Source organism: Mobula hypostoma, chromosome 21 (assembly GCF_963921235.1).
Source record: "Mobula hypostoma chromosome 21, sMobHyp1.1, whole genome shotgun sequence".
Classification (NCBI taxonomy): Eukaryota; Metazoa; Chordata; class Chondrichthyes; order Myliobatiformes; family Myliobatidae; genus Mobula; species Mobula hypostoma.
Genome location: NC_086117.1, coordinates 19,420,091 through 19,434,760, shown reverse-complemented (window position 1 = coordinate 19,434,760; position 14,670 = coordinate 19,420,091). Strand labels below are relative to the sequence as shown.

General features: G+C 42.6%; 1 protein-coding gene across 1 annotated transcript in view; it reads left to right on the top strand.

The window, feature by feature from the left end:
• Nucleotides 1-2,549: 2,549 nt before the first annotated feature.
• Nucleotides 2,550-14,670, top strand: part of cfap157 (cilia and flagella associated protein 157) — a 34,687-nt gene continuing 22,566 nt past the window's right edge. Inside the window, exon 1 of the mRNA XM_063073118.1 lies at nt 2,550-2,787. Within this exon, the coding sequence (XP_062929188.1) occupies nt 2,660-2,787 (128 nt within the window). The 5' untranslated portion in view covers nt 2,550-2,659. The remainder of the gene's footprint in view (nt 2,788-14,670) is intronic.

The window sequence follows — 14,670 nt, the reverse complement described above, 5'->3', positions numbered from 1 at the left end:
AGATTTAGGACAGTTAGAAGAGTGGGCTGATAGATGGCAGATGGAGTTTAATGCTGAAAAATGTGAGGTGCTACATTTTGGCAGAACTAATCAAAATAGGACATACACGGTAAATGGTAGGGCATTAAAGAATGCTTTAGAACAGAGGGATCTAGGAATAATGGTGCATAGTTCCCTGAAGATGGAATCTCATGTGGATAGGGTGATGAAGAAAGCTTTTGGTTTGCTGGCCTTTATTAACCAGAGCATTGAGTATAGGAGTTGGGATGTAATGTTGAATTTGTATAAGGCATTGGTAAAGCCAAATCTGGAGTATTGTGTACAGTTCTGGTCACCGAATTATAGGAAGGATGTCAATAAAATTGAGAGAGTACAGAGGAGGTTTACTAAAATGTTGCCTGGGTTTCATCTCCTAAGTTACAGAGAAAGGTTATGTACTGGTTAGGCACAGGAGTACATTCAGCTAGAGACTCATTCCACCGAGATGCAACACAGAGCGTCATAGGAAGTCATTCCTGACTGTGGCCATCAAACTTTACAACTCCTCCCTTGGAGGGTCAGACACCCTGAGCCAATAGGCTGGTCCTGGACTTATTCTCTGGCATAATTTACATATTACTATTTAACTATTTATGGTTTTATTACTATTTATTATTTGTGGTGCAACTGTAATGAAAACCAATTTCCCCCGGGATCAATAAAGTATGACTATGACTATGACTATTTTTGCTTAGTTATCTTCAATTCCTCTTCGTGTGTAACAACTTGAGTTTCCAAGTCTTTAAGTTTTCCCAGAAATGACTTCATTTCCTTACTATTCTTTTCCAGTTGATCTTTAATTGATCCATTTTGATCTTTAATTGAATTCAGTGTCCGGACCATATCTTCAGCCCATGGTGGCATTTCATCAGATCTTTCCTTTCCCGTTACCTTTATCACTAGGTTCAGACAAGTTCTTCCCACTCCTCATAGACATAGACATATTGTTCCCCCTCAAGAATCAGCAATTAAAAATCTTAAGTTCGAAGTTTAAACTAGGGGGAGAGAAACAAAACTAAAAGCAGCACAAAATTGCAGTTACAGTTAAATTGCATTAACAGACAGGCACAGTCTCCCCCCGTTTATTTCTTCTACCAAAGTGCATGACCATACACTTTCCAACATTGTATTTCATTTGCCACTTCTTTGCCTATTTTCCCAATCTATCCAAGTCTCTCTGCAGACTCCCTGTTTCCTCAGCACTACTGGCCCCTCCACCTATCTTTGTAACATCAGCAAACAAAGCCATCTATTCCATAATCTAAATCATTGATATACAACGTAAAAAGAAGCGGCTCCAACACGGACCCTGTGGAACACCAATGGTAACCAGCAGCCAACCAGAATGGGATCCCTTTATTTCCACTCTCTGTTTCCTGCCAATCAGCCAACGCTTTATCCACGTATGTAACTTTCCTGTAATTCCATGGGCTCTTATCTTGTTTAGCAGCCTCATGTGCGGCATCTTGTCAAAGGCCTTCTGAAAATCCAAATACACAACATCCACTGCATCTCCCTTGTCTAGCCTACTTGTAATTTCCTCAAAAAATTGCAATAGGTTTGTCAGGCAGGATTTTCCTTTAAGGAATCCATGCTGAGTTTTGCCTATCATGTCATATGCCTCCAGGTACTCCGTAACCTCATCCTTGACGATCGACTCCAACAACTTCCCAACCACCGATATCAAGCTAACAGGTCTATAATTTCCTTTTTGCTTCCTTGCCCCCTTCTTAAATAGTGGAGTGACATTTGCAATCTTTCAGTCCTCAGGAACCATGCCAGAATCTATTGACTTTTGAAAGATCATTGCTAACGCCTCCGCAATCTCCACAGCTACTTCCTTCAGAATAAGAGGGTGCATTCCATCTGGTCTAGGAGATTTATCTACCATTAGACTACTCAGCTTCCTAGAATACATTCTCTGTTGTAATTGTGACTGCGCACACTTCTCCCTTGAGTGTCCGGTATACTGCTGATGCCTTCCTCAGTGAAGACACATGCAAAATACTCGCTCAGCTCCTCCGCTATCTCTTTATCTTCCATTGCAATTTCTCCAGCATAATTTTCTATCGGTTCTATATCTACTCTCACCTATCTTTTACTATTTATATACTTGAAAAAGCTTTTCGTATCTTCTTTGATATTATTATTATATTTAATCCCACTCCAATTTGTGTTCTACCTTGTGGCTACTGGATTAAAAACATTGAAAATTGCAGGGCACCTTCAATCTTTTTTATATTTTCTCTTTCAAAGTGTGCAGAAGGAAGAATAAAATATTGCTCGATGTCCTTCTGCTGAGGACATGAAGCTTGCAGACATTTGCTCAAAATTGACAGTGCTGAAATACACAAGAAAACTTTAACTCCCACTGCAAGCGGAAGCAATAAAACTCGTTAATCAATTGCACGTAGGCCGGGACACGGTGGCACTCGAAGGCGGGAGCGGGAAGGACGGAGATTAAATCTCGCGAGTTTCTGCCTCGTGTGATGTGCGCACGCGTCAGAAATAGCCCGGTTGCCATGGCCTGGCGGGTGTTAGCAACGAGACGCGGAACTGGCACTGGGCGAGTGATCCTGCTGGAAACGGTGGCGGCCGCGGAGACGCTAACAGCGCAAACATGCCGCCCAAAAAGAAAGAGAGGCCCGTCACCCCGGCCGTGGGCGAGGAGAAAGGGGAGCCGTTCACCGTCATGGAGAGGGAGCTCTACATCATCCAAGTGAAGGACCTGGAGAGTCAAGTGAGCAGGTCAGTGGCAGAGGGCAGCGGCACACAGGTCACGGTGAAGCAGGGTCCGAATACGGACAGGCGATGCGGGATATCGTATGAAGGACAGAATAACCACGGGACCTCTGAAGGGCTATCGGCATGGAATGTAAACATATTGTAAATCTGCAGAGATTTGCAGCTGGTGCTGGGATTGTGGGTGGTGAGGATTGATGTTAAATATATAATAGGCACATAAACTGAAGCGTATTAGGAACTGGCACAATGCAAAAAATACTATAATGCTGAAATAAACGCTGGATTCAGATATACAGTTTAAACTAAATACTAACGGTAACAGAAATATAGGTATTGGCTGCATTATAGTTTTAAAGCTGGAAAATTGCAACTAAATTATAAATCAGAGGTTTCTGCAGAAATACTGGCAGAACTCCCACAAGTTGATGAACTTAAAATAAAACGCTGAACAGACATTCAATTGGAAAATGGGGTTGAGTTTGATGGCGTAATCCAGGATCATGTAGAAGAGTTAACGGAATCTCATGCCTATGGGGTTACAAATGAGTATCTTTCACAGTTGGACCAGCAGAGATCACAAGATGAATAAGTTTGCTGATGTCACCACTACTGTGGGCTGTATCAAAGGGGATGATAAATCAGCATACAAGAGGGAGATGGAAAATTTGGCTGATTGGTGTAATAACAACCTCTCACTCAATGTCAATAAGACCAAGGAGCTGATAGTAGACTTCCTGAAAGGGAAACCAGAGTTCCATGAATTAGTAATCATCTGAGGATCAGAGGTGGAGAAGGTCAGTATTCTTACATTCCTGGGTGTCACTATCTCCCAGGACCTGTCCTGAACCCATAATATAAATATAATTATGAAGAAGGAATGACAGCCCATCTACCTCCTGAGGAGTCTGCAGAGATTCAACATGTTATCAAAAGCCTTGGCACACTTCTATAGATGTGTTGTGGAAAGTGTGCTGGCTGGGAACACCAATGCCTTTGAACGGAAAATCTTACAAAATGTAGACTGCTCAGCCCAGTACATCACAGGTAAAACCCTCCCAACCATTGAAAACATCTACGTGAAATGTTGTCATAGGAACGCAGCATCCATCATCAAAGATCCTCGCCACCTAGACCATGCTCTTTTCTCACTGCTGCCATCAGGTAGAAGGTACAGGTACCTCAGGACTCAGAGCACCAAGTTCAAGAACAGGTACTACCCCTCAATCATCAGACTCTTGAACAGAAGAGGATAATACGCTCATTCTACTTCCCACGACTGATGTTCTCACTTTAAGGACTCTTTATCTTGTTATTTCATGTTTGCTGTTTATTGATATTTATTTATATCTGCATTTGCACAGTCCATTGTCCATTGATCCTATTTACAGTTAGTGTTCTATAGATTTGCTAAGTATGCCCACAGAAGAAGAATCTTAAGGTTGTAAGTGGTGACATGTATATACTCTGATACTAAGTTTTACTTTAAACTTTGAAGTTGTAACAAATATAACCACCACCACCGAACACCTCACTGGCATTGTTGCTCCAAAATGGAGCAAACTATCTAAAGACAACAGTGCCAATTTGGAGCAGAACATTTAATGTGACTGTTAGAAAATGTTGTGCTTTTCTATGAGGAGATTCAAATGAAAACCTTTTTATACCTCTAGTAATATTAATATAAAGAAAAAAAACCCTCAAGGTTGTCTTTCCGTTCAACAAGACTATTGGTGATCTGATTGCCACCTTAATTCTGCATTCCTGTCTACTCATGGTAATTTTGAAATATGTTAAGTAGGAGCAAGAGTAGGTTGTTCAGCCTGTGGAGGGTCTCCATCATTCAAGGCAACCATGGTTGATCATCTAGCTCAATGCTGAATTCCTATTTTCAATCCCTTAATACAATTTGCATTTATCTGACTTAAATACATTCTGTGTTCCTCTTCAAACCATCTGGTATTGAAGTCAATAGGTTCAAGCTCCGCTATCCTGCTCCCCTCCACACGACTATCTTGCCTGAAGATGTTTTAATTATCTTCGTCCTAAATTTACTGCCTTGAAACCCAAGACTCTGACCCCTGTTCTATTGTCGGCCTCCTCCTCATATCTATTCTGCCTATCTCTGTCATTATCTTGTAAGCATCAGTTAGATCCATTTTCATGCAACGTTCAAAGTAAATTTATTTATCAAATTACATGTATGTCACCATATACAACATTGAGATTTGATTTCTTGCAGGCATACACAGAAAATCCAAGAAGCATAATAGAATCAATGAAAGATCGCACCCAACAGGAGGGACAGACAAGCAATGTGCAAAAGACAACAAACTATGCAAATACAAAAAGAAATAATAATATATAAATAAGCAATAAATATCAAGAACATGAGATGAAGAGTCCTTGGAAGTGAGTCCGTAGGTTGTGGGAACAGTTCAGTGATGGGGTGAGTAAAATTGAGTAAAGTTATCCCCACTGTTTCAAGAGCCTAATGGTTGAGGAGTTATAACTGTTCTTGAATCTGCTGGTGTGGGTCCTGAGATTCCTGTACCTTTTTCCTGAAGGCAACACCTGTGTGGTGATGGTCCTTGACGATGGATGCTGCTTTCCTGCGACAACTCTCCTTGTAGATGTGCAGGTGGTGGAGAGTGATTGACCCGTGATGCATTGGGCTCTATCCACTACTTTTTGTAGGATCTTGGACATTGTTGTTTCCATATCAGGCTGTGATGCAACCAGTCAATATACTCTCTACCACACATCTATAGAAGTTTGTCAAAGTTTTAGATGTTATGCCAAATCTTCACAAACTTCTAAGGAAGTAGAGGTGCTGCTGTGTTTTCTTCATAATTGTACACATGTGCTAGGTCCAGGACAGGTCCTCTAAAAAGGTAACCAGGTCATTTAAAGTTGCTGTCCCTCTCCAGCTGGTGGTGTAGTGGCATCAGCACTGGACTTCAAGGCAGATTCTCCTGAGTTCAAACCCAGCTGGGTCCTAACCTGGGCAGCAGCAGTATTTGAGTGGAAGAAAGAACTACTTCCGTACCTTGCCATGAAAACCCCATGGTCTGTGAGTTCACAAAAGAGTCAGACTTGACCTAACGACTGAACAACAACAGCAAGTCCCTCTCCAGCTCTGATCCCCTGATAAAGACTGATTTATGAACCTCTGATTTCATCCTCCTGAAGTCAGTAATCAATTCCTTGGTCTTGCTGACATTGAGAGGTTGTTGTTATGGCACCACTCGGCCAGATTTTCAATGGTTCTCTTATATGCTGTTTTGTCACTACCTTTGATTTGGCCAGCGCTCATAGTTGTGTTGTTAGCAAAGTTAAGTAAGGCATTGGCGATATGTTTAACCTCACGGTAATGAGTGAGTAGAGTGGGGGAGGGGGTTGGTGTGGGCTAAACACAGAGCTTTGTGCATTTGTGCTGATGGAGATTATGGAGGAGATGTTGTTGCCTATCTGAAGTGACTGGAGTCTGCAACTGTGGAAATTGAGGATCCAATTGTTCAAGAGGTTTTGGGGTCAAGATCTTGAAGCTTATTGATTAGTTTTGAGGGGATGGTGGTATTGGGTTGACTACTGAGTTGTAGTCAATAAAGAGCATCCTGATGGATGCATCTTTGCTGTCCAGATATCCCAGGGTTGAGAGAAAAGCCAATGAAATGGCATCTGCTGTGGACCTGTTGTGCAAGAGATAATATTTCATCACTAACCTCTCAAAGCACTTCATCACAGTGGATGTAAGTGCTATTGGATGATTATCACTGAGGCAGGTTACCATATTCTTCTCAGACACCAGTATAATTGAAGCCCATTTGGAGCAGTTGGGTGCCTCAGACTGTGGTGCAAGAGGTTAAAGATAGCTCAAATAAATTTAAACCTAATCTCATTCAGCAGGCCCTCTATCCCAGGAATTAATTCAATTAACCTTTGCACTCTCACTTATCCTTGAGTTAGGGCATCAGGATTATGCAGAGTACCCTGTGTGATCACACAAATCTCCAAGGTCTGACCAGGTTTATCCAACAACACTGTGGGAGGCTGGAGAATGAATCATGAGGGTCCTGGCTGAGGTATCTGCAGCCCGGGATGAAGTGCTAGTAGACTGGAGGGTAGTGAAAGTTGTGCTTTTATTTAAGAAGGGTAGCAAAGAAAAACTTGGAGACTATAGGCCTCTCAATTTAATGTGTGGTAGGAGCGATACTGGAGAAGATTTTGAGGGATAAGATCTTTGCCTGTTTGGGAAGACAAGGGTTGGCTAGGAGTTGTTAGTATGGCTTTGTGCATGGAAGATCATGTCTTGTGAACTTGACTGAGTTTTTCAATGAGGTGACCAAGAAAGTTGATAATGGGTAGGGCGGCAGATGTGGTTCAAATAGTTGATATTAAAGTCCATATGGTAGGTTGCTTGGGAAGGCTAGATCACAAGAAATCCAGGGACATCTGGCTAATTGGATACGCAATTGGCTTGATTGGGCTTGATGGTAGAAAGCAAAGGTAATGGTAGAAAGTTGCTTTGTGTACTCGAGTCCCATGGCTAATGGTGTGCCTCAGGATTTGGTGATGGGCTCATTGTTGATTGTCATCTATGTCAATAATATGGATAAGGATGTTCAAGGTATGGTTGTAAGTTTGCAAAAAGACACTAAAATAGGGGTATAGTAAACACTGAAGAAGGTTATCAAGAATTACAGGGAGATCTTGAGTGGACCAGGGAATAGCAAATGGAGTTTAATTAGGATACGTGTGAGGTATTGCATTTTGGCAAGTCAAATCCAGGTAGATCCTTCAGAGTGAACAGTAGGGCACTGGGAACAGAGGGAGCTTGGAGTGTAAGTGCACGGTTCACTGAAAGTGGAGTTGTAGGTAGACAATGGGGAAGAATGATTTCGGCATGTTAACCTTCATAAGTTGTATAATAAAAGTTGTGAGATCATGGTGCAGTTATAGAACATAGAACATAGAATAGTACAGCACAGTACAGGCCCTTTGGCCCACAATGTTGTGCCGACCCTCAAACCCTGCCTCCCATATCAGCCCCCACCTTAGATTCCTCCATATACCTGTCTAGTAGTCTCTTAAACTTCACTAGTGTATCTGCCTCCACCACTGACTCAGGCAGTGCATTCCACGCACCAACCACTCTCTGAGTAAAAAACCTTCCTCTAATATCCCCCTTGAACTTCCCACCCCTTACCTTAAAGCCATGTCCTCTTGTATTGAGCAGTGGTGCCCTGGGGAAGAGGCGCTGGCTATCCACTCTATCTATTCCTCTTATTAGCTCGTACACCTCTATCATAGAAACATAGAAACATAGAAAATAGGTGCAGGAGTAGGCCATTCGGCCCTTCGAGCCTGCACCGCCATTTATTATGATCATGGCTGATCATCCAACTCAGAACCCAGCCTTCCCTCCATACCCCCTGACCCCTGTAGCCACAAGGGCCATATCTAACTTCCTTTTAAACATAGCTAATGAACTGGCCTCAACAGTTTGCTGTGGCAGAGAATTCCACAGATTCACCACTCTCTGTGTGAAGAAGTTTTTCCTAACCTCGGTCCTAAAAGGCTTCCCCTCTATCCTCAAACTGTGACCCCTCGTTCTAGACCTCCCCAACATCGGGAACAATCTTCCTGCATCTAGCCTGTCCAATCCCTTTAGGATCTTATACGTTTCAATCAGATCCCCCCTCAATCTTCTAAATTCCAACGAGTACAAGCCCAGTTCATCCAGTCTTTCTTCATATGAAAGACCTGCCATCCCAGGAATCAATCTGGTGAACCTTCTTTGTACTCCCTCTATGGCAAAGATGTCTTTCCTCAGATTAGGGGACCAAAACTGCACACAATACTCCAGGTGTGGTCTCACCAAGGCCTTGTACAACTGCAGTAGTACCTCCCTGCTCCTGTACTCGAATCCTCTCGCTATAAATGCCAGCATACCGTTCGCCTTTTTCACCGCCTGCTGTACCTGCATGCCCACTTTCAATGACTGGTGTATAATGACACCCAGGTCTCGTTGCACCTCCCCTTTTCCTAATCGGCCACCATTCAGATAATAATCTGTTTTCCTATTTTTGCCACCAAAGTGGATAACTTCACATTTATCGACATTAAATTGCATCTGCCATGAGTTTGCCCACTCACCCAACCTATCCAAGTCACCCTGCATCCTCTTAGCATCCTCCTCACTGCTAACACTGCCACCCAGCTTCGTGTCATCCGCAAACTTGGAGATGCTGCATTTAATTCCCTCATCCAAGTCATTAATATATATTGTAAACAACTGGGGTCCCAGCACTGAGCCTTGCGGTACCCCACTAGTCACCGCCTGCCATTCTGAAAAGGTCCCGTTTATTCCCACTCTTTGCTTCCTGTCTGCTAACCAATTCTCCACCCACACCAATACCTTACCCCCAATACCGTGTGCTTTAAGTTTGCACACTAATCTCCTATGTGGGACCTTGTCAAAAGCCTTTTGAAAATCCAAATATACCACATCCACTGGTTCTCCCCTATCCACTCTACTAGTTACATCCTCAAAAAATTCTATGAGATTCGTCAGACATGATTTTCCTTTCACAAATCCATGCTGACTTTGTCCGATCATTTCACCGCTTTCCAAATGTGCTGTTATCACATCCTTGATAACTGACTCCAGCAGTTTCCCCACCACCGACGTTAGGCTAACCGGCCTATAATTCCCCGGTTTCTCTCTCCCTCCTTTTTTAAAAAGTGGGGTTACATTAGCCACCCTCCAATCCTCAGGAACTAGTCCAGAATCTAACGAGTTTTGAAAAATTATCACTAATGCATCCACTATTTCTTGGGCCACTTCCTTAAGCACTCTGGGATGCAGACCATCTGGCCCTGGGGATTTATCTGCCTTCAATCCCTTCAATTTACCTAACACCACTTCCCTACTAACATGTATTTCGCTCAGTTCCTCCATCTCACTGGACCCTCTGTCCCTTACTATTTCTGGAAGATTATTTATGTGCTCCTTAGTGAAGACAGAACCAAAGTAATTATTCAATTGGTCTGCCATGTCCTTGCTCCCCATAATCAATTCACCTGTTTCTGTTTGCAGGGGACCTACATTTGTCTTTATCAGTCTTTTCCTTTTTACATATCTATAAAAGCTTTTACAGTCCGTTTTTATGTTCTCTGCCAGTTTTCTCTCATAATCTTTTTTCCCCTTCCTAATTAAGCCCTTTGTCCTCCTCTGCTGAACTCTGAATTTCTCCCAGTCCTCAGGTGAGCCACTTTCTCTGGCTAATTTGTATGCTACTTCTTTGGAATTGATACTATCCCTAATTTCTCTTGTCAGCCACGGGTGCACTACCTTCCTTGATTTATTCTTTTGCCAAACTGGGATGAACAATTGTTGTAGTTCATCCATGCAACCTTTAAATGCCTGCCATTGCATATCCACCGTCAATCCTTGAAGTGTCATTTGCCAGTCTATCTTAGATCATGTCTCCTCTCATCCTCCTTCTCTCCAAAGAGTAAAGCCCTAGCTCCCTTAATCTCTGATCATAATGCCTACTTTCTAAACCAGGCAGCATCCTGGTAAATCTCCTCTGTACCCTTTCCAATGCTTCCACATCCTTCCTATAGTGAGGTGACCAGAACTGGACACAATACTCCAAGTGTGGCCTAACCAGAGTTTTATAGAGCTGCATCATTACATCGCGACTCTTAAACTCTATCCCTCGACTTATGAAAGCTAACACCCCATAAGCTTTCTTAACTACCCTATCCACCTGTAAGGCAACTTTCAGGGATCTGTGGACATGTACCCTGAGATCCCTCTGCTCCTCCACACTACCAAGTATCCTGCCATTTACTTTGTACTCTGTCTTGGAGTTTGTCCTTCCAAAGTGTACTACCTCACACTTCTCCGGGTTGAACACCATCTGCCACTTTTCAGCCCACTTCTGCATCCTATCAATGTCTCTCTGCAATCTATGACAATCCTCTACACTATCTACAACACCACCAACCTTTGTGTCGTCTGCAAACTTGCCAACCCACCCTTCTACCCCCACATCCAGGTCGTTAATAAAAATCACGAAAAGTAGAGGTCCCAGAACAGATCCTCGTGGGACACCACTAGTCACAATCCTCCAATCTGAATGTACTCCCTCCACCAGCACCCTCTGCCTTCTGCAGGCAAGCCAATTCTGAATCCACCTGGCCAAACTTCCCTGGATCCCACGCCTTCTAACTTTCTGAATAAGCCTACCATGTGGAACCTTGTCAAATGCCTTACTAAAATCCATATAGATCACATCCAGTGCACTACCCTCATCTATATGCCTGGTCACCTCCTCAAAGAACTCTATCAGGCTTGTTAGACCTGATCTGCCCTTCACAAAGCCATGCTGACTGTCCCTGATCAGACCATGATTCTCTAAATGCCTATAGATCCTATCTCTAAGAATCTTTTCCAACAGCTTTCCCACCACAGATGTAAGGCTCACTGGTCTATAATTACCCGGACTATCCCGACTACCTTTTTTGAACAAGGGAACAACACTCGCCTCCCTCCAATCCTCCGGTACCATTCCCGTGGACAACGAGGACATAAAGATCCTAGCCAGAGACTCAGCAATCTCTTCTCTCGCCTCGTGGAGCAGCCAGGGGAATATTCCGTCAAGCCCCGGGGACTTATCTGTCCTAATGTATTTTAACAACTCCAACACCTCCTCTCCCTTAATATCAGCATGCTCCAGAACATCACCCTCCCTGGTTATGGTTATACAGGGATGCTGGCGAGTCTGCAGTTTGAGTATTCTGTTCAGTTTTGCTTTCCCTGCTGTAGGAAAGATGTAATCTGTTTTACACTTCTTCCGGTTTAATTACAAGGATACTTCTAAGACTTGAGGGACTGAATTATAGGAAGAGCTTGGACAAGCTAGGACTTTATTTTTTAGAGTGTAGGAGACTGAGAGGTAATCATAGCCATGTATAAAATTGAGTGGCATAGGTGGGGTGAATGCACTCAGTTTTTTGCCCAGATCTGAGGTATGAAGAACTAGAGGGTATAGTTTTATGGTCATAGGGAAAAGATTTAAGAGGAACTTGAGACATAACTTTTTTTTACACATAGGTGGTATCTTTGTGGAGTCAGCTGCCAGAGGAAGTGGGTGAGGCAGGTATAACAACAACCTTTAAGATACAGTTGAATTGGAAAGGTTTAGAAGATTATGGGCCAAGTGGTGGCAAATTGGATGAGCTTGGATGTGGAATCTTGGTTGACGTGGACCATTTGGGGCAAAAGGCCTGTTCGCATGCTGTATGGCTCTGTGGAGGGCTCCACAACATTGCAGTAAGCTCTCATGTTCAAATCTTTTTGCTATCACAGTAAGTAATTTTTCCTGCTTTAACTACCTGTTGCACCTGCATTTCTCCTTGCATTGACTAGTGTATAAGAGCACAAAGTCTCTTCATACATCAGTGCTTTTCAGTTTTCGATAATGGGTAACCTACTTATCCAATGTTATACTGTGTTAGAGTATTTTTGGACTTCCTGTTCACTGTATGTTAGTTGCTTTGAAGCCTCTTAACTTCCTCCTTTATCCTTTGCTGAAAAGGAGTTACCTACTTCTGCCATGATTGGTTGCATCACGACCTGGTACGGGAACATCAATTCCCTTGAACGGGAGGAAAAAACCTACTAAGAGTAGTGGATGGGCCCAGTCCTTCACAGAGAAAATCCTCCCCACCATTGAGCACATCTACAAGGAGTGGTATCAAAAGAAAAACACCATCCATACCATCCTCTCTTCTCACTGCTGCTATCGGGAAGGAGGTACAGGAGCCTTGGGATCCACAGCGCCAGATTCCAGAACAGTTATTACCCTTCAATCATCAGGCTCTTGAACTAGAGGGGATAACTTCATTTACCCCAACACTGAACTGATTTCACAATCTGTGGACTCGCTCTTAAGGACTCTATAACTTGTGTTCTTGAATGGAAAATAATGTTTACACTCCCTTCTCATTGTATTACTCGTGTATCTAGTATGTATACTCTATTCTTGGTTGGTGCAACTGTAACGAAACCCAATTTCCCTCGGGATCAATAAAGTGTGACTATGACTATGAAGAACACCAACACCTGGGTATTTAATCTTACCTGGGGCCCAAATACCACTGCCAGGTGAAATGGAAATCACTTGTGCCTCTTCCTATTTGGTGTACTGTTCTGGAGAAACCAAATACAGGTAGAATGACTTGTCTGTCAGGATGCTTCCATTCTGTTGGCAAGTGTGATACTGAGCTTCCTGTTACCTATCACTTTTGATATGTATATATACTGTACTGTGCAAAAATCTTGGGGGTGTATATATATATATATATATATAGTGTGCCTAAGACATTTGCACAGTTCTGTAATGACTTTATGTATTGCCCTGTACTGCTGCTGCAAAAAGAACAAATTTCATGATGTGTGAGTGATGATAAACCTGATTTTGATATGGGCTCTATTGTGGACTGAGAGTGGGAAGGGGGCAGAAGGGAATCATGGTTGGAAAAAAGGGGAAGGGAGAGGGGAGCGAATAAGAAACACTGAAGAGACATTTTGTAATGATCAATAAACCAATTATTTGGAATCAAATGACCTTGACTGGTGGCTCAGACTCAGGGCTGGGTGTGTCTGTCTGCAGCCATGGCACACATGAGGAACAGCATCTCACTTTCTAACTTAATACATTACAGCTTTTCTCTGGACATATGTGCTGTAAGACATGGTGAGTATTCTGTTTTATTTTCAGATTTCCAGCATCTGCAGTGTTTCAGTTCTCAATATTGTTTTGTACAGTTTCAACATTGTTGGTTGATCTTTTCCCCCCTGTGTGGTTGTTATCTAATTTGCATCTCCAGAAAGATCAGTTGTGATTGAAAGGCCTTCTCCATCCTCTAAAACATCAACCTGAAATGTTGACTCATCCTCATCCCACAGATGCTGGGTGACCTGCTGAATATTGCCAGGATTATTTTGACTGAATAGTGATAATTGGTTTCTCACGTCATTTTCTTTGGACCTTTGCGTACCCTCCCCTCCACTCCCATCTGAATTGGATCCTTCAAATGGGATTAGTGCTTTAAACAATGGAAGACTTTTTGATTTTTTTTCATCTTAATAGTAGAAGCTGTAAATTTGAAATATAATCAGGAAGTGCTCAACAGATAGGGCAGTGTTGGTTGTTCCCTGCAGTTGCTGCCAGTTATCAAAGATTATAGGGTGTTTAGATGTCAGTACATTTGAGGAATATAGTGTAAATAGCAGATTTGCTGAGGGATGCTTAAGAAATGCAGGGTTGGCTGGAGTGACTGCATTTTGATCTTGAGAATGTACTAACAAGGCCTTTTTGATGTTTTCATTTGATGGTCTGTAAGCTTAGGACCTGCTACAAGCAGTTATGCTAGATGCTTCTTTTTAACAGTAGGTACTCATGGACTTTTAAAAAGAAGCTGGCTAGCTGTTAATGAATAAAGACTTTATTTTGATGACAAACTTTGCTGAGCTAACAGGTTTAATTTGATTGCCCTTAAATGGCCGCAGGACATTATGACCCAAAAAATATTTCAATCAGTTTCTGTTCTGTGCAGTGCCACACTGCTTCTTAGTCTGAACACTGCAATTTGTGAGTGTTGAGTGGAAACCAGACTTGGGTGTAGTATTCACTAATATTAATACTTAGTCTTATGCCTGAAGCTTATTATTAGCCTGGAAGACCAGTAGGTATTGATTAGTAACAATGGAACTGTACCCCTGCATGTACTTGTAAATCAGAGAATTTCTTGTAAAACAGCTTGATGATGGTTCCTACGCCACCTGTATTGTAGGACAAATGGTTCTGCTGT